Raw genomic sequence first — 25,502 nt, forward strand, 5'->3', positions numbered from 1 at the left:
ATATATATATATATATTACCCGACATATTAATAATATTTTATGCCATTGTTTGTTTTTCACTTTGTTCTGACAACTGAACTTGTCTGTGTGAATTACTTTGTGGGTAAGGGTAGATAGCCCCCATTGTTCTGTGACCTGTCAGTCATCAAACCGGGGGTCATATTTCATTGTGTTCATTTTTATCTGAAGTTGTACCCATATAAAGAGTTGTTCTACCGCAAAGTTATTCTCAGTGGGGACGTCCGGCAACAATCTTGATTCTGATTGGCCAGAAGACTCGAAAAAACATCAGCAAAGATGTTTTATTGACTACTTCATGCACAGCGTTAGAAAATCGGGCCTTCAAAATAAAAGTTTGACTTGTTTCCCATAAAACAAAAACAAACAAAAATAGTTTTTTTTACATTTGTTTTCTTCCCTCACACATCCGACAAGGGTCCGCGACCCACTTTTGGTTTGCGACCCACCAGTTGAGAACCACCGCTTTAAAGGACTCTGATCTGACAGCAGCTTCCTTATAAAACCATATTTAATAAAGCACAACAAAGAAAGAGTTAAACTTCTTTCTATCCTTTGACATTTGTTCGCTGCGTCCTGGCAGCTGGGGGATAAAAGATAATCCACATTTACTTTCTCTTTATAGTTTTGAAATTGCACTCCTCAACCCTTTAAATTACGAGTAATTGATACTAGAGCTTGATTTTGAAAAGAGAGAGAAGAAATGAAAGAGCAATGACTAACACGTCTCATCTTGTTCGCCTAATATCTACAAAAACTAACGTCTATTTGTGAGTTATTAATGGTTTTCATGTTGGGTTATGTGCTGTTAGCATCTCTTGACCTAAGTATAACAATTGTACGTTGCTCTTGCCCCCTGTTTTCAATCTTTATATAAACTAAGCTAATCACCTGCTGGCTCTTAAAAATATTAAACGCACAAATATAAAGGTGGCTTCACTCTTTTCAGTTTACTAATGGCAAGTAAATCCCATAAACAAATGAACAAAACAACAACTATTCCTGAAAGAACAAGTTGTCTCCTTGCAATACCGTCGTCACGTATATTCAAGATCAACCTGAAGAAATAACAACTTATAATTCTATAGAAAAAAGGATAAATACATGCATTTGTTTAATAAAATTGCATTTGTCCTGCATTCTTACCCTATAAATCCCAATCAAAATGATCTTGGAATTCTAGGGACACACTGATCTGGGTTATATTTACTTTTATTACTCACTTCAGTGCGAGTCCAAAAATAAAAATCCTACAATAGATTCCTTAAATTTAGAGGATGAAAGGGTTATTTAAACATCTATACTAGGACGCGTTTCCACACACATGTCAATCGTAACAGGACATTTCGCACTTCTCATTCACGCAAACACTGGGCAGGGCATCTCTTCGTCCATTTCAAATACAGAAGTGTGTATCTACAAGAGGAAGTCATCATATCTGTCCCATTGCAGCTTCAGCAGAACAATGACTGACAGAGGTTGACACTTACAAACATGCAAAGCAGTGACAAGACACACAACACACCTCACATTTCCCTTTTTTCAAAACCTGGTGACGACCTTTGAGTAAGGCATTAAACGTAACATGAAACAAGCTGCAGGGAAGTCGCCCGAGCTCTTGACACAACTTCTGCTTTTACTTCCTCTCTGTGAGGTGTGTGAAAATGTGCTGAATTTCCCTGACATTTTTTTTTAAATGCATGACTTCTTGTCATATATCTGCACAATCTCCTGTATTATTAGTGAATGAAGCATGAGGGGAGGAAAAGAGGAAATATCCTCTGCATGTGTCCAGTGGAGCTTGTTTTGTTGAACGCAACACTAATGTAATGGTATATTTGTGGTATTATTTGAAAAGTAATTGAAGTGATTCATTGAATAAAATAGTCTTCTTGAGTTATTGATCTCTGGTTTTTGGTATTTAGTATTTAATCAGTGTTTGGGGGTCGGATTGGATGGAACAACTGTTATTACAATGGTTTTTGGATTAAAAAATGCAACTTTGAAGCTTGTAACTTAGACGTAAGAGACGTATATCATGTTCTTTGTAGCCGAAACAAATGGGTACAGGACTTCTTACAAAAAACAAGTTTTAATTTACTCTCCCTGGACTCCAATGGCTGGATGAAAGAACTTGAAGACCACCTGCTGAGAAACATCAGCCAGGTAAGTTTTCACGAGGTCGTAAGGGTTAGTAATAGGTTTGTTTGTTCAATGAATGAATATGTCTATGTGCATTACAGTATGTCTCACTGTCTGTGAGGGATCCAGTACGCTACTGACAACCATAGAGCTTCATTCACGACGAGGCGTCCCTTCTGCACAGAGAGGGAAGGACTGAAAGGAGGTGGGTGTGACCAAAATTACAAAATGCATTACACTGCAGGTCTCGCAGCCACTTCAGTATGAATGGTAGAGCTGCTCAGGACATCTGGTGCAGCAAGTAAGAAAGTTAGTGAGGGAGATAGAGAGGGCGAGGAAGCGCTCACGTGCTTTGCTCTGTGTCCAGGATGACTTTTACTCCACCAGACAAAAGTTTTAAAGTGAAAGAAAATGTCAGGTTTGGTGCAAATCTACAGTCTATGGTGCAAATGCGCGCCGTGCAAAGTAGAAAGGGAAAGGACGTGCAAAGTTTGCGCCTGAAAGCCAGTGATGAGGGGTAAGTGCGATTTTTTTTTAATGAATAAAACTCACTTCTAAGTTTTAACTTCACAGGTGTACTCTCTTCAAACTCCAAACCAGTAAGCTGTTGGTGGTTTTGATACAATTGCATTCACTTAGGTTGAATGTGTGCAACTACACAGTGATATTTCAACACTTTACACAGAAGTAGACATTGTACAAACTGCAGTTTCTAAGAAGTGAAATGCATTGCTCACTCATGCGTAATGGGCGGTTTGCAAGATAAAAGGAAGTATGCGGTGTCAGACAGAGATAGTAACCAGGTCTTCCTCTTTCTTTTGGATTTCAAAAAAGTTGTTGAATGACATGACTGTACACGCTTTTCTATGTTTGTACCCTGTTTGTTCTGCCTGTATGTGTGTGTTGTATCCATGAATGAACCACAAGCGTCAGAGGAGCAGCATCCGGGTTTTATTAACATTCTTGTGACTTGTGTTAACTTCACTGATCTTTTTATAGTCTGATGATCATTATCAGCATGTGAAGTTTGGATGGTGAGCGTCACCTCCTGGAGAGAGTTACCAGAATCCGGTGGGCGTCACTTAAATACTTGAATACTGCACTCTCAGTAACTAGCATATGCTGCGTTCAGGTGCTGTCGGAAACGAGTAAAGCGGCCTTTTATATGCACCTGCATCAGAATAAACTGATTGGCCTTTTATTTAAACATTATGACAAAACAAACTGAAAATGGTGATATTTAGCTGTTAACGTGGTATGTGCTGCAGCAACAGTAAAGAGAATATTAGACTCATAATTCAGGTTTTCGTTTGAAAGAACCACACATTTCATGACTGAATTTGGTACCACTTTACAATAAGACTACCCTTATAAAGGACTCATAAAGGGTTTATAATTAGGTTATGAATTAGGTTGTAAACACTTTATTAATCATTAAGAACGATTTATAAACCAGTTCTAATAGTTTTCATACATCAACGCAGGCTCACTATTTGGCAAAATGACTAAGCCTTATATTGGCTACTTAGCGGGAATCAAGTCAGTGAACAACAGATACCAAGGATGCTGGCTGATGAAGAAGACAAAGTAAGCTAAGTAGCCAATATAAGGCTTAGCAGTACAGATATGTGGGCTCACTATTTGGCAAGCAACCGGTCACAGTTGCCCTGTTTATCTCATGTCTTATAAAAGCTTATTAATGATTTATAAAGTGTTCACAGCCTAATTAATTACAAACTATTCGTAAACCCTTTATAAGGGTAGTCTTATTGTAAAGTGGTACCCTGAATTTTACAGTGATACACTTAACATAAGTGTGGATGTTGCCTATTCATACTCTGCTGCCTTGTCAGAATCAGTTTTCTTACAATTGCTCAGGACAAGTACTAAACATTTTGCCCCAAAGTCCATTCAGTAATTCAACTGCTTTGGATTGCATCACACAATCTTCCAAAATATGAAAGCCATGAAAAAGACCACAAGAGGAAAGAGACACTCCAGAAAAAATTCTACCAAATGTTGTCTTATTTTCACTTCCTAAGAATTTTTTTTTCTCCCACTCGGAAATGTTCAATGACTTTCAAGACTCAGAGATCTTTTATCTTAGCGGGACTTACCGTCTAGGATAAATTGATCAAGTTGAAAGAAAAAAGCCTGACACGACATCGCTCAGCTTTTTATTACCTTCCGTTACCCGTCATCTTGTCACCATTTAATTTCTCCATCATTTGGATCAAAAAGATAGAAGATGAAGATAAAGTTGGTGTGTGTGTGTGTGTGTGTGTGTGTGTGTGTGTGTGTGTGTGTGTGTGTGTGTGTGTGTGTGTGTGTGTGTGTGTGTGTGTGTGTGTGTGTGTGTGTGTGTGTGTGTGTGTGTGTGTGTGTGTGTGTGTGTGTGTGTGTGTGTGTGTGTGAGTTTCATAATGAGTGACTTGGGGTTTCCCTGCCCCTGTTTCTTCCATTCATGTGGCTGGAGATGGAGGGTATAGAGCTGTCAACCCCGGAAACCAGCTGAATATTGAGTGAATGAGTTTGAGGGAGAGAGAGGAAGAGTGACTGTAAATGTGTGACAGTGAGCAGGAGTGTGTGCGTGCCTGCGTGTGTGCTACAGCAGTGAGATAGATTGTGTGTGAGGGAGAGGCAATACAAGGGAGTGTTTGCATATTTTATTTATACAACATACCTTTGTGTGTTCTTTCAGATCGTTGGTGTGTGCGTGTGTGTGCGTGCGTGCGCTTGGCCTTATTAGCACAAGCTTCCTCTTCCTAACTTTCACCATTGTGCATCCCTAGCGACTAAATAATATGATGCTTAGCAGGAAGGAACAAACACACACACGTTAACCATGACATCATATGTTTTTGGCACCGACACAAGCTAACATATAACATTAAGAATACCTATACATTGGAAAGATAAACTGCATTATTCCCAGACAGATTTGATGAGATGTAAATATTCCAGCTGCTGCATACATTAAATTAAAGATAATCTGTAACTCACATCAACATCCAATCATCAATGGCAATGTTACTATGGCTGGTAATAAACAAAACTATTTATATACTTGTATTTTATTATCATGGAATCATGATTATGAGTAAACATAATTCCTGCAATTGAAATACTGCTTGTCTGCGAGTCAGTCGTGGCCTCGTCCGCCTCTGTTGATCTTGTTAATGCTACTGGGGGCAGTGCTTCTCCAGAACTGTGTGCGGTCTTAAATTCGTTTTGAAATCAAAAAATCGGAGCAGCTTGCAAAGCAATCAAAGTGAGACTTAAGGATTAGGACAGGTGATCCTTTCAACCCTTGCACACATGTTATATTTCATATGGTAACAAACAGTACACAAATAAATCAAAAAGCCAAACAATCAAACCTTCTCTGTTTATAGTTTCTCAGACGTTAGGAATGGCTGATTTGTAGTTTCGACTAGTATGGGACAAGACATCTGAAAATGTCATATAGTGCTCTTTGGAAATGCGCTGGGATTTTTAAAAGATAGACAACAGTACTTATTTCATTCTCAATTCATTAATTATGAATATCCCATTATTTTGCAACCCAACTTAGGCAAGCTTTGCATAGAGACTGGAATCGGGGGTGCCGCTAGCCATATTATTAACCTTTTAAATGTTTTCCACCTGGATATATTGTAGATATTTCTGTAATATGAAGCCTTAAGGATGGGAATTGATTCAGCATTATGAAGTGGCACTTTGATGAGAGTTAAGAATGACCTCTCCATCATACCTGGGATATTCAGCTTTTGTGTCGTGTGCTGAGGTGCTGCATGGAAATGCATTCAAAGCAGGAAGTGACTGATAATAGGTGGCTCTATTTGCTACGCCACCGCTCACACAAATGAGGGGAAATGAACATGAGAGATGTTGCTATGGAGATGCAAGCAGAAGTGGAGAAAGGTGTGAGCCAAAGGTGTGAAGTTCATCACAGGTTCAAATTCATCCGTCACAGCCGAGTGAAATAACAGTTCAATATATCGTCAGATGGTCAGTTGAAGTATTTGGTAGAGAGAGAAAAATACAGGAAGAGGAACCAGACTTCATCTAACCAATCAACATATGGCTGCAGAGGGAAGTGAAAGCATGTTGAATGCTCGACTAGAATAACCTAATATAATCCCAGTTAGTGTTGCATAGTCAGGCCTCCCCTTTCTGTCATGCTCAATGAAGTCTGAGGATATTCCTTCTGGAAATCTGAGCACACTGTTGTTGGAAAGAGGCTAGACGAATAAGAACAGGGCAAATAAACTTTTGTCACAATTCAAACACTACAGAAAACAGAAGAGGAAGCAAACAAAATGAACTGTCCAATCAAATGGCTGAAAATGACTGCCTAAAGAAATTACCATGTTTTTTTTTTTAGGAACAAAAAGATTTAATTGCTAAATGCGCAACTGGGTTAACAGCAGGTAGCTCATTTCTGTCTGATGTTTGATGCTTGGTAGGTGGGGTAGTTGGAATGAAAACATCTGCTACTTTTGGTGGCTTAATTGATAAGAAAAAACCAAATCGTTGACGTTGCAGATCATGTAAAACCAAAACAATGAGCTAGCAGATGCTAAAGCGCTCTGCTGAGCTGAGGGGAACTGCTGGGTCATGTCGCGTTCACACCACCGGGACTACTCAGTGCCGGGAACTCTTTTGGTACTTTTTAGCATAGATATATATAAACACTAGATGACTCACCCGCGCTGCTGGCCAATGGAGACCGACGTTGCCACTTGGCCGCCATCTTGCTACAGGGAGTTCTCTCATTCATAACATTATGGTTTACTATTTAAATAACCATAGCTTGCTCAATTTTCAACCAATTTTCAAACGGTTTGGTTTTTTATAAACATCAAAGATGTAGTTATGATACTGCATACTTATAATCATGGACTTTCATATGAAAATAACATTAATCAGATAAAGCAATAGCTATATACACACACACACACACACACACACACACACACACACACACACACACACACACACACACACACACACACACACACACACACGGTATTTAAATTAAATATTTGCCGGTGTATATATTTCCATTTATTTTATTATATTGTTAATATTTAAAATAAATTATAAAATTAAAATACATTTATATTTTATATATAAAAATCGGTCTCATGTTACCACTCTGTAAGACAAGAGTTGTTAATTTAGCAATGCCTTAGCTTTAAGAACAGGGACACAACTAATGACAATAGCATATGTTGGTATATTATTTAGATATTCACACCTTTATCAGAAGAACCAAACCAACATAAAATGTACTCACAGACAGGCCAGTTCTGTCTAATTTATCACAATTATTTTTGACATGAGATCTTCATATCATCCTAGTTTTGTATTTAGTTTCTAGATTTGTAAACAAATCCAGAACCTTTGAAATATGTTATTGAAAAAAGACCAAGAATAATATAAACTGTACCATGTGTCCTTTTGTGTCCTTCTGTAGTCCATTTGTGGTTTGTCTCATCCCGGCTGATATATCACAAAATCCACTGTTTAAATTGTTCCCTATATTGCCCCTATGCAATATAGGGAACAATTTAAACATAAACTATCCTATGTGTCCTTGGGTGTTATGAAAGGCGGCCCTCCAAAATAAATGTATTATTATTATTATTATTATTAAGAAGAACACATGGCACACCAACAATCAATCATCGTCCAGCCTCAGCTTTGGTATTCTTTCACATGTTATGGGTTTATTAGACTGAGCAAACATAAACATATGTGGGGAACATAGTGCTTCGTCTCCTGTCCGGTCAAATTCCTCACTCCTGAAGTGCTCACTGCAGAGCAGTGTCCTGTCACAGGAAACAAAACCGTCCCTTCTTTGGGCGAGTTCCCACTGCCTCCTCCTCTCTTTGGTTTTGGGAAACCTTAAAAACATGAGAAAGTAGCCAGATATATAAATTATTATCAACATGTTCCTCCCTTCTTTCCTTTAACATTAAGGGTAGGACAAAAATACAGTATGTATGCATGTATGTATAGCCTACTTTAAGAATAAGACAATCACACTAAGAGTAATAAAAAAGGTGTCCAATAGAAACATTAAATTGTGTAAAGAAATGGTAACAACATATTCTAAAGAGGCTGGGTCAACAACAATCTTGCAATACTATTATCTCACATAGCCCCACTGATCCTGTGTAGCAGGACTTGTAATGTACATACATCCACTAAGTAATTAACGATTATCCTAATTTTAGTCATAATATTGTCATATCTTACACGTGAAAGGTGATCCCACGGGTTCTTGTTTCCAGACTGCAGTGATTGGAGCATCCGTAGGCTGCACAAAAGTCCGGCATAGTCAGGTACTTCTGTAAACACAAAGCCAGCAAATTCCTGTATCATAATGCACGATGTTTTTAACAAGCCAAACCACTTGGAAGAAATCATGTGTAACTTAAGTTGTGTTGAAAGAAAGAGCAGTTCTGCTTCTCCCACTGGTGTAAAGTTGCTGGGTCAACTTTGTAATACTAGGTCTCACTGACAGCCTCTTGTTATTAGCCAGCTAATAAATACAACCACATACACAAAGAAAAGCTGCAATTTCAACATGTCCAAGCATCCTGTATCATAGCCATGCTAATCATGTTTATAATAAACCAAACCGTTTGTAAATCAGTCAAGATTTCAGTGAGTTAAGAGTATTTTTGTGCAGATCACTCACCTTACAACAGCTACCATAACGCGAATCAGAGTAACTGTTAACTGTAGCAAGATGGCGGCCGGTCAGCTACGCTGGAAAATCTCCCATGAGCCATCTAGTGTTTATATATATCTATGCTTTTTAGTCCCTGCTAGAGAGGTGGTACGAACCTGGTGACAAAAGAGTGCCAATTTCTATTCTATTTCTATTGGCTGGGCGAATTGCAAACCACGCCCCGTTAGACTCTGAATTTGTTTTGTTAGGCAGCCATGTTTTTCCTCGCTACAAAACCACATCCACACCTGAGCGAGTAGGTTGTTTGTAGTTGAAAGCAGTTATGACAACACGTACTACAACACCGGAGCGGTGGAATGATGAGGAAGTGTCGGCGCTTCTGGCAATTTACTCCAAGGACGGGATGCAGCAGCTTCTACAGAAAGCAGTTCCCAACTCTAAATGTTTTGAGCGATGTTCGCAAAAGCTACTTGAAATGGGAATCGTGCACAGTGCACACGGATGCCGGATAAAAATTAAAAAACTCAGGCAGGACTATAAAAAAATTAAAGACCACAATAATAAAAGTGGTAACTATAGAAAGACCAGTAAATGGTACGAGCGCTTGGATGATCTGCTCGGCCAGAGACCCTCGTTCTCCGGGACAACGGCGACCATCGACTCGGGCACGCTGCCGTGGGAGCTCGCTGAAACGGCGGATTCAGTCGGCTGTGAAGTGAGCAACGACGACAACGACGAAGGTAAAATAAACTACTTGTACTGGGGTTTTTAATATGCACATTACTGGTCTCAGATGTACTTTTATTTGCTCAGTAGATCGAGGTAGCCGTGAGCAGGCTGAACTGGCTAACACTGTTAGCCAGCCCTGAGCTGGCTAATAACATAACATCTAACTAGCTATTCTCGGCCGCCATGAAAACGTTTTGTCTTGTGAATAAGTGGGCAGTGTTTTCTGTAATGTGCTTCACTAACTCATGGCACTACATGTGTTTGTTTCAGGCGAGGCGGGACAACTCGCTGGATTGGAAACGAGTGGACTTTCCTTTCCCGATTGCAACAGCAGCCGTTGCTCGTCTCCCTTTCCATCAACCAAACGCAAAAGTACGTTCACGTTTACTTCATTCATGGTACAATTAAGAATTATGAAACATCGTGGAAAACGTGTTTGCCTAGGCAGGCGTTTACACTTTTCGCGCCCATTTTACGCTCACAAAATTGTAAACATCCGGGCTAGGTCACATGACTTCCGGTAAGAAAACGTAACGTGTGTGTCTGTGCCTAACCCTATCAGTCGGAATAGCCCTAACAGCCTGACCGTGTCCCTTCTGCCTGTAAAACTACATGGTGATTAAATAATGTTTCCTCTTAGGAAAGCGCGCACAGGACACACGTGATGAGAACTTCTTTGTCACCATCGAGACTATGGAGGACAGGCGTGCCATGGCCAGCAAGGCGATGCACGAGGACCAAATGATGCTTTTACACAAGGCCCAGGAAACAGAGGACAGGCTGATTGCGATGATGGAGCGCCAGGATGAACGGGACGCAGTCTTGGCACAGCTAATGGGGCAGCAAATGGAGCTTCAAAAGACTTTTCAGCAGGGGTTTCTGGGAGTGCTTTCAGAGCTAGTGAAGTCAAACAGGCCTTCCTCCCTGTAGTATTGTTTTAAATATTGACACACAGCGGTGTTTCCTGGACATGGAAACATTCAGGGCTTAGCCCACAGTTCAACTCTTACAGTGCTTTTTTTATATATTTGTTATAAGTGTATTTTTTTGGGTACATTTTATTTAAGTTGATTTTCTATTGTTATTATATATATATTGCCACTGTTTTTTAATACTGACACCTAACTTGCACTAAGGTGTGTCTGTTACATTGTTTTGAACTTCATCGTTGATGCTGAATTCACTATTTAGTAGATAATCATGTGACACTTTAACTTTGCACTACGGTCTGTCTGCTGAGCCTACCTATTGTATTTGCCAGTGTTATGTTTTGATACTGACACTTATTGATCTGCTGCTGATAAATAAAAGATAACCTCCATGGCGATTTAACAGATAATGTATCTTGCTTATTTCTCCTCTGACACTATCTTTACAGTGACCTGTGTAGCACTAGCATCCTAAAATCACATTTAAGTGATTATTCTGATACCATCATGTTTCATCGGTTATAAACTGGCGAAGCTTTAGTTGTGTCCCACCCACAATGTGGCTTTGAAATGGATAATTTCATTGTATTTCAAAATGGCGTCCATCAACACAAGCACTATTTATTTATTTATTGAAAGAGAAATGGTTAAGTTTGTAATTACCAGTGTTGTGAGTTCAATATTTTAATCAATTATAGTAAGGGAACATCTTAGTGTACCGAGTTCCTCTCAGGAGGATATATAATAAAGGTGTGTTAACTGCTGAGCCTATTTAATGTGCATACGACACCTGGCAGTTTATTATATTGCCACACTGTTTTGATACTGACATATTTTCTTTGCACAAAGGTGTGTCTGCACTATTGTAATTGTGCCCGTCTTGAATGTGGTAAATAAAAGAGAGAACCAAATGCACTGTACAAAAGATCAAAAGATTTTATTGTCAATTTACAATATACAATTTAATCGATGTTGAGATGCCTCATAAGGGCTGTGCGCATTTCTTTCCCCCCAGCCTCGCCAATATTGGCTGGCACATCAAGCTAGGTCGCCGCTGGTAAGGCAGTCCATTCATCCCTGTATTCATCACCATTACTCTCACACAGGTTATGTAATATGCAACATGCTACCACCTGGGTTCTGATCTTGTCAATGTTGCAGTCGTTTCTTTTCATCAAGCAGCGCCACCTTCCCTTCAGTCTGCCAAAAGCATTCTCCACCACCACTCGTGCTCGGCTTGTTTTGAAGTTGTACACACGTTGCTCGGGTGTGAGCCTTGCATTGTCCTGGAAAGGTTTCATCAGCCATCTTTGCAGGGGGTAGGCTGAGTCACCAAGGATATAGTAACCCACATCATGTCCCCCAATATTCCTTGTTACCTAAGGAAGTAGACCACCCCTATCCACAAAACTACATGTGAGGACATGCTGAACACTCTGCTATCATGCATGCTACCTGGTAAGCCAACAAAAACACTCCAAAAGAGGCCCCTAGCATCCACAACACCCTGCAGGACGAGCGAGTGCCAGCCTTTGCGGTTGAAATACTCGTTATGGTATTCCTCTGGTCTCATAATGGGGATGTGTGATCCATCTACTGCACCAACACACTGTGGCACACCCCATTTGCGCTCAAAAGTTAATGCCATCTCCTCTAACTTCTCAGAGTTCGGCCATGGCATACACTCAGGAAGAAGTAGGCTCACAACAGAGGAGCAGAACTCCTGCACACAGCAACACACCGTAGAGATGCCGACTCCAAACAAATGAGAGATGGTCCTGTACTCTGAGTTGGTTGCAAGTTTCCAAGGCGATTTTTTTAGGCACAGGGACACACTCCCGGAAGTTGGTGTCGCTTCTCCCCAACGTTGCTCCCAGGCGACAAATTAGGTATTTGAAAGATTGCTTGGACATTCGGAAATCTTTCATCCACTGCTCATCGGTGTACGTTACGTTGGAACCACCGTCTCCCACCAGGCCGATGTTCTATTGTTCACCCAGAGAGAGCGCGGGACACGACGCGCTCCGTAGTATTGGCATATCTGGAACACATACAAAGGCACAAATTAGCTCTACATAACTCCACAAATCCTACGTAGTATTCATGTGATTTTACTGAACTTACCATCGCTGTTCTTAGGGCGTGAAAACGCTGATCGTCATCAGCCATCTTACGGCGAAACATGGCTATAGTGTGTGCCTTTCGTCGTCCAATCCTTTTCCGAAAGCTTTTTAACCGCCTTCGATTCCGAACCAGCATTGCACTTACAGCATCCGACGAGTGGGTCAAATCCCTAGTTGGCTGCAATAACCCAGTTACAAAGCTGTATAACATGAGTACAAAGACAACAAGCTCATTGAACTCCATCATGTCTGAAAGTAAACAAACGCCTCATACAGCGGGTGGGCTTTATACCCCCTCCCCCGTGTAGTTCTTCTTCTCTCGTTTTTTTGTTGTACTCGCCGTGAAGTGGTTTTGCGGCCTGCCAGTAAACCCAGAGAAGAAGAAGACGAAGTGACGTCAGCGTAATCGTGCCTCAGGGAAAGTACTGCGGTGTGAATAGCCGCTTTCACACCGCAGGACTTGCGGTACTTTAGTGCCGGCACTAAAGTACCACTAAAGTACCACGGCACTAAATCCGCCAGGGGGCTAGTGCCAATCGCATTCACACCGCAGTACTTTCCCTGAGGCACGATTACGCTGACGTCACTTCGTCTTCTTCTTCTCTGGGTTTACTGGCAGGCCGCAAAACCACTTCACGGCGAGTACAACAAAAAAAACGAGAGAAGAAGAACATCAACCCTTGTTTGGTGTTTTTCCCTTATTTATCTAAAACAAATGACATGATAAATGACTTGTGTTTATGTGTGTAAGACTTGTGTTTCTGATAAATTCAACCACCTGTCTGCTCTCACATTCTTCTATTCTGCAAATTTGGGGTGGGACACAATAAATAAAGCTTCGCCAGTTTGTTTGTTTTATTGCACAGTCAAGACATAACAATAACGGCATCATGCTGTTCCAGGTGTGTCGTATGCATGTAAATTGAAGTTAAATAACAGTGTGAAATGTAAAATAAAGTGTAAGTAGTTTCAAAACAATGTAACAGTGGCAATATATATAGCAGCAGACACGCCTTAGTGCAAGTTAGGTGTCAGTATTAAAAAACAGTGGCAATATATAATAACAATAGAAAATCGTTACCACTCTTATTATTGTGGTCTTTAATTTTGTTATAGTCCTGCCTGAGTTTCTTTATTTTTACCCGGCATCCGTGTGCACTGTGCACGATTCCCAGCTCAAGTAGCGAACATCGCTCAAAACATTTGGAGTTGGGAACTGCTTTCTGTAGAAGCTGCTGCATCCCGTCCTTGGAGTAAATTGCCAGAAGCGCCGACACTTCCTCATCATTCCACCGCTCCGGTGTTGAAGTACGTGTGGTCATAACTGCTTTAAAGTACAAAAAAACCACTCGCTCAGGTGTGGATGTGGTTTTGTAGCGAGGAAAAAAATGGCTGCCTAACAAAACAAATTCAGAGTCTAACGGGGCGTGGTTTGCAATTCGCCCAGCCAATAGAAATAGAATAGAAATTGGCACTCTTTTGTCACCAGGTTCGTACCACCTCTCTAGCAGGGACTAAAAAGTACCAAAAGAGTTCCCGGCACTGAGTAGTCCCGGCGGTGTGAACGCGACATTATTGGTACTAACGGAACTAAAGTACCAGGGAAAGTCCTGCGGTGTGAACGCGGCTAATGCGATTGGCACTAGCCACCTGGCGGATTTAGTGCCGTGGTACCTTAGTGGTACTTTAGTGCCGGCACTAAAGTACCGCAAGTCCTGCGGTGTGAAAGCGGCGGTACTAACGGAACTAAAGTACCAGGGAAAGTCCTGCGGTGTGAACGCGGCTATTGTTCTCTGTGCATTTGTCACTGCTAGAGACCCCTTTCACATATTTGAAGTAATTCGATCCATTGTGAATACAAATATTACTCAGCACTAACAATTTCAAACCGTCAGAGCATACAAACTTAAAGCCAAACTTACTCCCACCAAAGTGACCGAGCTGGCTGCTACAGTTCAGTCATTAACAGAAGAGTGAGTGAGTTTGCTTCACTTCCCTGAGCATGCTGCAGTCAGCAGACGTCTTTAGAGGCTTCCTCTGCTGCAGAGACATGCAAACCACAGGTAGCTCATTCAAATGAAAGTAAACCTTGTGTCTATTTGTGCAGGGTCAAATACAAATGTGTAGGCAGCGATTTACATCACACACACACACACACACACACACACACACACACACACACACACACACACACACACACACACACACACACACACACACACACACACACACACACACACACACACACACACACACACACACACACACACACACACACACACACACACACACACACACACACACACAAAGACTAAAAATAGCTCGAGTCATCTTAAGGCCCTGACACACCAAGCAGTCACCAGAGGACTAGCCGACGCTGAAGTCGGCTGTTGCCTGGCCGTGTTCTCCTGCGTTTTGGCCATCTGTCGCACGGGAACACACCGCACCGACTTCAGTGCATGAGTGGCAATAACTCTCCTTACCAGCAGGCGGCGGTAGTGTGTATTCGTCATTCAAAAGAGGCAACAACCGGAAGACAGAGAAGAAGAAGAGTATCTTTTCTCCGTAATAGAGAGGCGAAGTCCCTCCCTTTCCGGGAGCCTCCATGGGACCCCGGAAGCGTAAAATTATACATTGAAGTCAATGGAGAGAGAAAGGTTATCTTTTGATCCCGTTTGAATTGTGCCACGAATGACACATATGATGTTTGTCAATTTAAAAGAATATTTTGCAAGTCAAAAAAATTAAAATGTGTCGTAAAACTGAAGTTACACATTTTTTTGTGTGAAACCGCTGAGTGAACTACAGGTCTCTTGGTCTCGCACAATACGCGTCACCATCACAAAGATGGCCGTCACGTTAGCAAATGTCACCTGTTTCTTTCAGAATGAGAATACAAGTATAAAACGAGGTGACTACAAGTCTGGACACGTTGAGAGCTGTACATACACGAAAGGGGAGTTATTCGGTTCTGTAAGAGCAGCGGGACCGGCTTTACAAGATGTTGGTGAGTAATATGAGTGCAATGTGTAACGTTAATGTCAGCTAGCTAACATTAGCTAACAAGGTACACTAACGTGTTTTGTTTCAGTAACTAGTGTTCTCCTTTAGAACTTCGTGGTCTCTGTGTATGCTGTGGATAACATTAGTGTTCACAAGAACAAGGTATACTCCTGTGTTTTGTTTTAGTTGCTCTTCAGATTGAAACGGCCAGTTTTATATCGACTATACTACTGTATGTGTGATCTCCTTTTACATCTCGTTGTGTCGTTTGAGTTTATTTGCTGTGTGTAGATTCAAGGGTTTTGGTTATCTTGTCAATTTGTTTGGTTATCCAGGCACAGCTGTGCGTGACTCCCTCGGGTACACTGGTATGTGTTTTCCTAATGTAGAGAGCATTGATTAATTAATAAACTACACACTGAGTCTAGATCCTGACCTAGAAGTCCTTTTTTATTGTTGATCAAATGTTTTTCAAAAATGTATTCATACACATTTAGAAAAATACAATGTACAATCACAACCAGTACAACACAAATTACAAAAAATACAGAAAAAACAAACAATAACAACAATCAGACAAAACTATGGAAAAATAACCCCTCCCACCCCAGATCCGGACCATCCTTGTATTATTGCTCATTCAATCTATTATAGCATGCTAACAAACATGGTACTTACTTTATTTGTACAGATCTGCATGGGAGGCGATGGCGCGATGCAGAGCGCTGTCTGTGATTGTGCACGGGGGATGTACAAATGCAGCCACGCTGCAGCATTGGCAATATGTGCCATGTGGCAGATCAGCTCCACAGATGTTGAGTGCCAGTGGAGGAAGCCTGGCACTTCCAAAGTAGTCCAGCCGGTGTCTCAACTCTACCAACAGTGAGAGGAGACATACAACCCACTGGCCAGAGACATCGCCACTCAGGATGTAGACTGGTTCAGGTCTGCACTGAGGGGCGCACAGTGTGGCATGGCATGGCTTCACCTGAGCCAGAGCCGCGGCCTCAACATCAGGCCATTGTCACCGTGCCGGAGCTGGTGAAGGGGGTCGGGGGCTTGAGGCAATTCTTGCCTCAATGCGACTGAGCAGAGACCAGCAAGCTGCCATCCAGACAGCCACCGGAGGACAGCGGACAAAGTGGCAGTTACACAGGCGGGGCAGGTTGACAGCCAGCAAGTTTGGTTCTGTGCTGCGGTCGGGACTTTCATCCACTCCATGCGCGTCCCTCATGAAGAGGGTGCTCGGGGGGTACAACTTGGACGGAGTCATGGCTATCAACTGGGGGGTTTTAAACGAGGCCGAAGGGGTGAAGGCTTTTGTGCAGGCCTCTCAGGAGACAGTGTTCGAGTCTGGTCTCTTTGTGAGTGAGTCGGTGTTTTGGGAGCATCCCCCGATGGACTTGTGCAGCCATCTGCCCTGCTGGAGGTGAAGTGTCCACCATCATTATATAGGATATATATATATATATATTTGTATACATATCTGTAAATTGTATAATTTTATTTGATTTAAAAGTATTTTTGATCTCTGTCTATAAACACAAACTGAGTAAGATTGACAATAAAGTTGACTTTATTGTATATAAATATATATATTCTTTATGAAAATAGTTGACTGTTGGAGAAATGAATCCAAATGAAACGTTGGACTGAACTACAACTACGCCTTTAAATCTCTACGGACTGTTTTTCAGTGGGATGGCAAGTTCCTATCTTTAAACATTTATTAGTTTTTTCTCAGAACAGATTTGATTTTCTGAAGTTAATTTAACTTAACCATGTAAGGTCATTATTAAAAAGGTACAATCAATTTGTTTAGGGTTGAATAAAATAATGATAAACATTTCATTTGGATAATTTACTGACAGAATAAGAAACTCAATGATGCTCTACTCACCTGTTCCTTTTTATAAAGTGAAACAGTTGAAACGATAGATTTTAGTAAACTTAAAAACAACCTTCTCCAAAAGCTATCAAGGAATATACCTAATACTTGTTTTAGAACTTTATTACATATTTTTATATAAATAGTTTGAGTGATCCATAATTGACAGAAGCTTGTGTTTACACTGACCTGTCACTCATATATTAATGTCTTTGTAACTTCAGTAAACCACGACCTCACTCATTTCTTTCATCACGGTTCAGTAAACTAAGTGACACATGAACCAGTTTAATAATTATAATAACGTAGGATTGCAACTCTTTGAAACTGTAGGTGGCTCTTAAAAGAGCCGTTGTGTTTGGGTGTGCTGGTCTCAGGTCAGTCTAAGCCCTCTCTCGCGGATGCGGCGGGCCAGCTGGATGTCCTTAGGCATGATGTTGACCCTCTTTGCTTGGTTCATTTTACTGGGGGGCAGCTACATGGATGTCGGTGCAGTCCACAATCATTGTGCAGTTGAAGGCAGAATTAATGTATTATCGACTCAGAATGAAGCACAACTTCATGTCATACAACACATTGACTTTATTTGTAATTGTGTAAAAAAATAAAGCATTGATTAGCAAGCAGGACCTGCAGGAACAGAGCACGGTGATGGATGGAGCTGGGAAGAGAGAAGAATAAAGAAAACAGATCAACTTCATTATCGGATATTAAAAATTCAATTTCAAAACAAGTTGCCGCTCCTACAGTTTTCTAGTGTGTAAAGATGATTTCACTTGACCTATGCACAATATCACACTCAATACATGTGTGTCTCTGGGGGGTGCATTGTGCCTTTGATGTATATAAATAATATACCATAACCAAATACTATTACGTACAGTGGAAATCAGGTTGCCAGAGCAGGTCAGTGTGCATGTTCCTCAGGGTCTCAGCAGTTACAGGTGAGGGAAAGGAAACAAAAGAGAAAAAGGTCAGTAACAACACTTTGAAGTAACAACACTTTGAATAATTATCTCTTCTAATAATGTTCTCTCAGTAATCACTCAACTACTGTCTTTCCAACAAACAGATTGACTCACTATCATCACGATGAAACACGTCCAGAAGAATGGACCACAGATGGAAATTAGCTATTAGCTATAATCTGGCATATTGCATCTCTTCTCTTTGCTGAGATTAATGTTTTTGTATGCATGGTCCTTCTATAAATAAATACATGTCATGCAAAGCTGCCTGCCTGCCTGCCTTCCTTCCTTCGACTCTCCCTGAACTGCCTGATCTTTTAATGTTCAATGTTAACCATTTGAGCAGATAGCATTAAGTAGAAAAGATCGCATATGCTAATCTGCCGTTAGCCTACCTCCCGCCCCCTTAGCACCTGGCGATAGGCTCCTCTTCAAATGTTTCAGAAAATACTTAACATCATGACTACTCTTACTGTTTAACATTTGGGTTCACTTCATGTTAAGGCTAATACAAATGACAAGGCTAAGTAATGTGATGCTAACTAACGTGCTCGCTACTAGCTATGTAGCTAGCTTGACTGTGTTCCATGCACAACATGTGTATTACCTGAGATCTCTGATCCAGCGACTCCTGGTCCTTTCATCAGACGGGAAGCGATAGAACGAGCTATGATCTATAAGTATGATCACTTATGTGATTGCAACCTGGTACAAAGCACACAGGCATCTTGTAAAAGTGAATTTATTTTTAGCAATCTCTTATTTATTGGAGGGAATAAATCAGTTATGAGATCTTCTTCTTCGCTTTAATTACGAGTCGCTCGCAACCACTTGGAGCATTATCGCCTGTGACATCACTTATGCGAGCCAGAATGGGATTTGGGATTTGTAGTCTTTGTAGTCGCGTATTTTTCATAGTCTTATATTTCAACAGTTTTACGACAAAATGTGACTTTTTTGACATGGAACTTATTGTTTAAGATTGACAAACATCATATGTGTAGTTCGTGGCACAATTCAAACGGGATCAAAAGATACGTGTTCTCTCTCCATTGAATTCAATGTTAATTTTTCGCTTCCGGGGTCCCATGGGCCGGAAGTAGATGGGCGTGACTTCGCCTCTCTATATCATACAGAGCTGGCCTCTCCTGGATCAAGGTGATGAGCAGGTCTTCGTTTGCATCATTCCAGATCGCCATGATGAGATGAAAATGAATAGCAGTCTGTGTGTGCCTTCTTAAATCGTTTGTTTACGTCCCTCACTTCCGCTTCGCTTCTCATGCACTGATTTGCTAGCTGAACAGCCAATCAGAGTGATTATTTGGTCCGACTGCCAGACCCGATGCATGGCCGATTCAACATGTTGAATCGGCCATGCATCGGGTCTGGCAGTCCAAATAAGGCGTGTCATGGTCGACGGTGTGGGACACACCAACCTGACTACGGCGCCGCGAATGCCCGACAGCCTCTGACGGCCTCTGACGGCCTCTGACTCCCAAAATCGGGTTGGTGTGTCAGGGCCTTTAGTCCCATGTGTAGTCCTTTTGGAAGCCATTGAAACATAGATTTGTCCTGATTCAATTAAATGAAAGCTGCAACTATGCATGGAGGGGATTTACTTTGAACTCTACTAATACAGGATTCTGTGTTTGATTAACACCTTAAAAAAAAGGTTGCAGCTGCATTTCCATTTCCATGTTCTCACTTCAGTTGAAGCAGTACCTTGTTCCTCTGTGTGTTCCTGCTGTTTCACAACCTTTAGTTCCCTCTTCCCAACCGCGGTGGATACAGTCACAGCTAAAAAGTGGCTTCTCTTAACTTTTTTTTGTTGAACATTGTGTTTTCCCAAGCAACTACTATGTCTCTCTTTCAGCAGGAGTAGTTTCAGGGAAGTGTTGTAGACTCTCATTATGGTCTTGAATAATTAGTTTGACATACAAGGAAATGCTTATTTGCTGAGCGTTGGATTAGAAGACCGAGCCCTCTTATAAATGGAGCCAGGGTCGGCAGATAATGAGTATAGCTTAGCATAAAGACTCAAAGCAGTGGGAAACGGCTAGCTAACTCCTACAACATGAAGCCACCATGAGGAAACGAGCAGAGCAATCAGGAAGTCACTGTTGCTGTTCGTCAGGGAATGATTACAGAAATCTGTATTGGCCAGAGATGCTGCTGAAAAGATAACCTTGTATTCTTTTGAGAAATATTTCCCGCACACAATTCACCCTAAATGAAAACACTTCTGTATATGTAGATTGAAAACACGAGCTACCATGCTGTTTGTAATTAGATAGCTTTATCGTTGGTAGGCACGTTATTGAACTTTGGTGAGAACAAGACTTGGGCCCCTGCCTCCAGTCTCTATGCCCAGCTCAACCAATCACATCATGGTTTTAACTTCATATTTAGTACAAACATGAACATCTTCAAACTATTGGCAAGAAAGCCAAATAAATGTTTCCCTAATCGCCACCTATTCCCTTAATGTTCTTGGATTACTTTTCACCCTGATATGAATACGTCCTGCATCATATGAAATGAAATTGCACAGAAAGAAGTACCTCCACCCTTGAATCATAGTTCAACTTCATACATTGTGCAGCCTTACTTGGAAGTGCTAAAAGCTTTCACATCCTCTTTTGGCCCTGAAGATGTCGGGACATTGCAATGGTGACACGATGTTGAATGACAGAGTGTTTGAGTCCCCATTGGAATACTATTAAAAAAAGGATGTGTGCAGTGTGCACTTCCTCTTCTGACTTTGTCAAGCCTCGAGCGATTCGGACATGATACCCCTGCCAGGCAAAACCCCTCATCCTCACCCTCACCCTATCTCACTCATCTACACTTTTCAGGAACTAATAACAGCGACCTTGTTTGTAGCTCGACAGTCAGCATGTTGCATATTTCAAACTAGCCAATGGGCTTTGAGCTTTTTCCGAAAGCCTGTGAATTTATGAGAAACAAGATCTTTTATCTGAGGTTGAAAAACCACAAATTGTTTGAAACAATTTTCACATGACAAGAGCATTGTTTCCGTGAGGGTTTTTAGAAAAGTCTGTGAGGGAGTGAGAGGAATGCATGTCTGTGCTCACCTTAGTGGGAGTGTTTAGTCTTTTATGTGGATTTTATGAGGTTGTTTGTGCATACTATAAGAGTGAGTGGGTGCATACCTGTCGCTCCTGTGGCCAGCTGTAACCTTTTATACTATTATTTTGTTGGCATGCTAATGAGGACAACCTTTCAGCAACAGTCATGTCAGGTCTAAATGTGTCTGACTGTGTGTGTATATATATATATTTGCACACATATTTTCACATGTTTATATACATTTGTTTTTATATTCGGGACTGTGGGAAACAGTTTTTCGATCTCTCTGTCTGCACACACAAACTGGAAGATTGACAAGTTGACTTTGACTTATCAAATTAACTGTTTATCTTCTGAAATCTTATCAGCTGATAACTGATGAGAGTCTGTGTGGGTGGGTCTTATCACGTGTTTGTTTAACTACCTCCATGAAGACAGACGACAGGAAGGCTGTTTTTCTTTACTTTCTCTTTCTCAGAATGATGTCTCAGAAAGTGTCTGATGTGGTAGCACAAAAAACAAGAAAATAGCTAATTTGTTTTGTTGCCAATGCTATCCAGATGCTTTATTTGCTCATTGGTGTCACAGAAGAGGTCTAGGCCTGAGGGCTAAATGTGCTAATAGGGAGAGAAGAGGATGAGGAATAAACAGAGAACTAATGTGTAAGAACAGGACTGTTAAATAAGAAGATGTCACAGGTTTGTTATAGATAAGCAGAATGCAGTCCATATAATAGTGCCGGAGCCATATTGCCAAAATCTTCTGCCAAGATTTATCTTACTGTCCCAGCGATGTAAATAACCATATATAAAATGGTCTATATGAAATAGCTTCAAGGCCAATTTTGGTATTTTTCTTTGTGAAATGAAGACTCATTTAAAATACATACGTTATAGTTCCAACTTATTTACAAAGAAACACATTATAAATATTTCCGTTTATACTCTGATGATTGCAATGAACCGAATGGTAATGTGAAGTTGGATATCATAAAGAAAAGTCACTATCTGTTCCTCAGAACATTTCAGACATATTTGAGAAGGGCTGGGCAATAATTACATTTCATTTATGCAATGGAACTGTATTTCATAAACATGTACTTCATGATATCCTTATAAACAATAATGGCATCTCCCGTGATAATAACAAGCGCATTGTGGATATTAAACAGAGTTTGAGCTCGTTATCTCAACATAGGATTTCATCACGATACCACTCCATTCAACTTTGAATTGGACTTTGAGTTGCTCTGTCAGAATTGTAGTTGTAACAGCTCACTCACACCCATCATGTTTGTGGTTTTTGTGGGCAGGTGCTGTTGGGGCGGCCTTGCTGGTTTACAGTTAAATCTACTGGAGTGGTTTCCAGTAAGATGCAACTGGGTGGATGTACGATGTCTGACAGTTCATGCCTCTAACTAACGGCTCCCCATGTGCTCAGTATACTGTAGTGGGGTTTTTAGTCAGAGCTACTGGTTTCCAGTAAAGACCCAGTGCCTTCACAGCAGAGGAAGTGGTGGTGGAGGCTGAAACTGTTCAGAAAAAGAAAAGGAAAAAAGTTCACATGCATATTGCTTATCATTTATGTAACATGTGTTATTTGCATCATTATCATATCTGTTTTTATTTCATTGAGCTGATGCTACAGTAACTTCATGTGAGCGACACAGTGACAGAGAAGGGTTCAAAGCCACAGCACACTACAATTAACACAAGTTCTTTTTTTTAAACAGAGCTGATATTTGCTTTTGTCAGAAAAACTACCAAAAAAATTATGTCCAGATTAATTTTAAGATATTTTGACAGTAAAGCTACAAAAAACACCCAATTTGAATTTTTGCTCTCTGCAGTTTTTAGCACACCACATAAATGCACGTGTAGCCAACGTCATCACATTGTGCTAAACACAGGTTTATATCGCCATCTGGTGGAAAAGCACAGCCATGCAGCTAAGTGTAGGGACCTTATACAGTCTCGTGTAGGGACGCTCTTCCGCCAAATATCTGTCTGAACAATGAGTTGCTGCCGCAGAGAAGAAAAGACACAGCAGGTTAATCTGATGATGTTGAAGTAGGATTATGTAGTTGGATTAAACAGGTAATACTTTTTTATATGCTGTTAAAAGCATTGAAAATAAATGCATCTTAATAAACGTGTAATGGGAAATGTTCATTATATCTTTGGCATTTTATAAACTGAACCATTAATAATCTATTAATCAAAACCACAAGCTTGATTTAACTCCTTGTTAGCAACCGTTTTAATCATTATTCAGTTATCTATTTTTTCTTTTTCTTTTAATATATTTTTTTATTGAGTCAGGCACAATGAGTTACATAAATACGGTCTTTAGTTTTCCTCCTCATCATTCGGTGGTCAGGTAGTACTAAAAAAATGGCAGTTTCTGCACATGGTGTCAATACCACGTCCAAGGCCTCAGCAAGGTGTGTGTCCAGTGTCCTTGTAGGCGAGGACAAGACCAAAACATATGAGTCATGTTTGCTGGTGACATGTGACATCTGTTACAGGTATCCGTGACATTAGGGTGTATTTTGGAGAGTTTAGAGTTGGTGTAATAGATACGGTGGACAACTTTAAGTTGTATAAGGTTGAGCCTGGAACAGGACGTAATATTGTTCACTCTCGCTAATGCGCCATCCCAGACCTCATCATCTATTGCTTGGACTAGTTCCTCTTCCCAATCTTGTTTGATTTTACCAAGAGATGTTTCTGTGAGACAGGAGATGGAATTGTAAATTCTTGAAACCAGACCTTTTTTGGTTGTTAGTGTCCAGAATTTAGTGAATTATTGAATCCGGAGGGATAATGGGGAAGGAAGGGTTATTTAGTTTAACCCAGTTACGGACCTGGAAGTAGCAAAATAGATGAGAGGCTACATTTGTCAGAGAGTTGGCTAAAGCTACCGAAAACATTGTTGATGTAAAGGTCCCTTACTCTGATAAGACCTAATCTCTGCCACATAGAGAAGGCTCCATCAGTGTAAGGGGAGAGAAAGAGATGGTTGTTGCGAATGGGACGAATAGAGGATCCATGAAGTCCATGAGCCTTTCTAAATTGGGACCATATTCTTAGGGTGGAAACAACTATCGGGTTATTCGAATATTGAGTCGGCCAGCTGGGTAATGTAGATGTAAGCAAAGCCAAAAGTGAGGTATTAGGACAGGATTTGGCTTCTAGCTCACACCAAGTCAATGTTGGTTCCTTAATCCATACAATTATTTTTGGATATTGGCTGCCCGATAGTAGTGTCTTATGTTTGGAAGCGCCAATCCTCCTGTAGATCTGTGCCTTTGTAAAAGCTCTCTCCTAATTCTACTTCCCTTGCCATAAAAAAGAGGAGATTAGTGTGTCTATTTTACAAAAAAGTGATTTGGGTAGGAAGACTGGCAGACATTGAAAGAGGTACAGGAAGCGAGGAAGCACGTTCATTTTTGGAGCGTTTCCACTTGGCGAGTACCGGCTAGCGGGTCCTAATTCACAGTTTTTCTGGCCCCATAAAATCCTGGTTCTAGGGCCAGGAACAACCAGGCTGAGTCGGGCTGAGTATGCTAAACTAGAGAGAGAATAGCTGGCAAGGGGGCTACAACTACAACAAGATGAACATATTTGACCGTGTTTTAATTGTAATACACGTTTCAAAATGATGCCGAAGCAACAACATACTGATACCGGTTAGTAAAAACCATGAATTAATGCTTTGACAAGTCTGCAGACAGACGGCAGAGAAAAACCCTTTTAAAATGCGTGTTTTCTAAATGTAGCTTGGCTAAGCTAACGTTATATTTGCTCCGACCGTCCACACTCACAACAACGGCCTATCCAGACATAAATAAACCAGCGACTGTATTCGCCATGACACAGGCAGTCTGTGGTTTGTACTTGTTT

At 40.9% G+C, this 25,502-nt stretch overlaps 1 protein-coding gene and 4 long non-coding RNA genes across 5 annotated transcripts in view; 2 read left to right on the plus strand and 3 right to left on the minus strand.

Annotated features, from left to right (window-relative positions):
- The first annotated feature begins 2,432 nt into the window (after positions 1–2,432).
- LOC117459716 (uncharacterized) overlaps positions 2,433–25,502 on the plus strand; it is an 83,478-nt gene continuing 60,408 nt past the window's right edge. Inside the window, exon 1 of the long non-coding RNA XR_011644489.1 lies at positions 2,433–2,678. This is a non-coding gene — a long non-coding RNA (uncharacterized lncRNA). The remainder of the gene's footprint in view (positions 2,679–25,502) is intronic.
- On the minus strand, positions 7,330–8,963 carry LOC139435196 (uncharacterized). The gene is made up of 3 exons (XR_011644473.1): positions 8,874–8,963; positions 8,429–8,520; positions 7,330–8,073 (listed from the first exon to the last, which is right to left on the minus strand). It is a non-coding gene; the product is annotated as an uncharacterized lncRNA (long non-coding RNA).
- Positions 9,190–11,035, plus strand: LOC139435195 (zinc finger and SCAN domain-containing protein 32-like). Its single transcript, XM_071205653.1, has 3 exons — positions 9,190–9,607; positions 9,867–9,968; positions 10,237–11,035. The coding sequence occupies exons 1-3, from the start codon at positions 9,190–9,192 to the stop codon at positions 10,524–10,526; spliced, it is 810 nt and encodes a 269-aa protein (XP_071061754.1). The 3' UTR covers positions 10,527–11,035.
- Positions 11,439–13,193, minus strand: LOC117459717 (uncharacterized). The gene is made up of 2 exons (XR_004553555.2): positions 12,650–13,193; positions 11,439–12,566 (listed from the first exon to the last, which is right to left on the minus strand). It is a non-coding gene; the product is annotated as an uncharacterized lncRNA (long non-coding RNA).
- LOC139435213 (uncharacterized) lies at positions 18,102–19,582 on the minus strand. The gene is made up of 2 exons (XR_011644496.1): positions 18,421–19,582; positions 18,102–18,200 (listed from the first exon to the last, which is right to left on the minus strand). It is a non-coding gene; the product is annotated as an uncharacterized lncRNA (long non-coding RNA).

The sequence above is a fragment of the Pseudochaenichthys georgianus genome, chromosome 15 (genome assembly GCF_902827115.2).
Source record: "Pseudochaenichthys georgianus chromosome 15, fPseGeo1.2, whole genome shotgun sequence".
NCBI classification, from domain to species: domain Eukaryota; kingdom Metazoa; phylum Chordata; class Actinopteri; order Perciformes; family Channichthyidae; genus Pseudochaenichthys; species Pseudochaenichthys georgianus.

Excerpts from the sequence above, each read along its gene's own strand:
- LOC139435195 (XM_071205653.1), top strand. The coding sequence starts at position 9,190 with ATGACAACACGTACTACAACACCGGAGCGGTGGAATGATGAGGAAGTG. Across the intron at positions 9,608-9,866 it reads CAACGACGACAACGACGAAG|GCGAGGCGGGACAACTCGCT; the intron begins GTAAAATAAACT and ends TGTTTGTTTCAG. Across the intron at positions 9,969-10,236 it reads TCCATCAACCAAACGCAAAA|GAAAGCGCGCACAGGACACA; the intron begins GTACGTTCACGT and ends GTTTCCTCTTAG.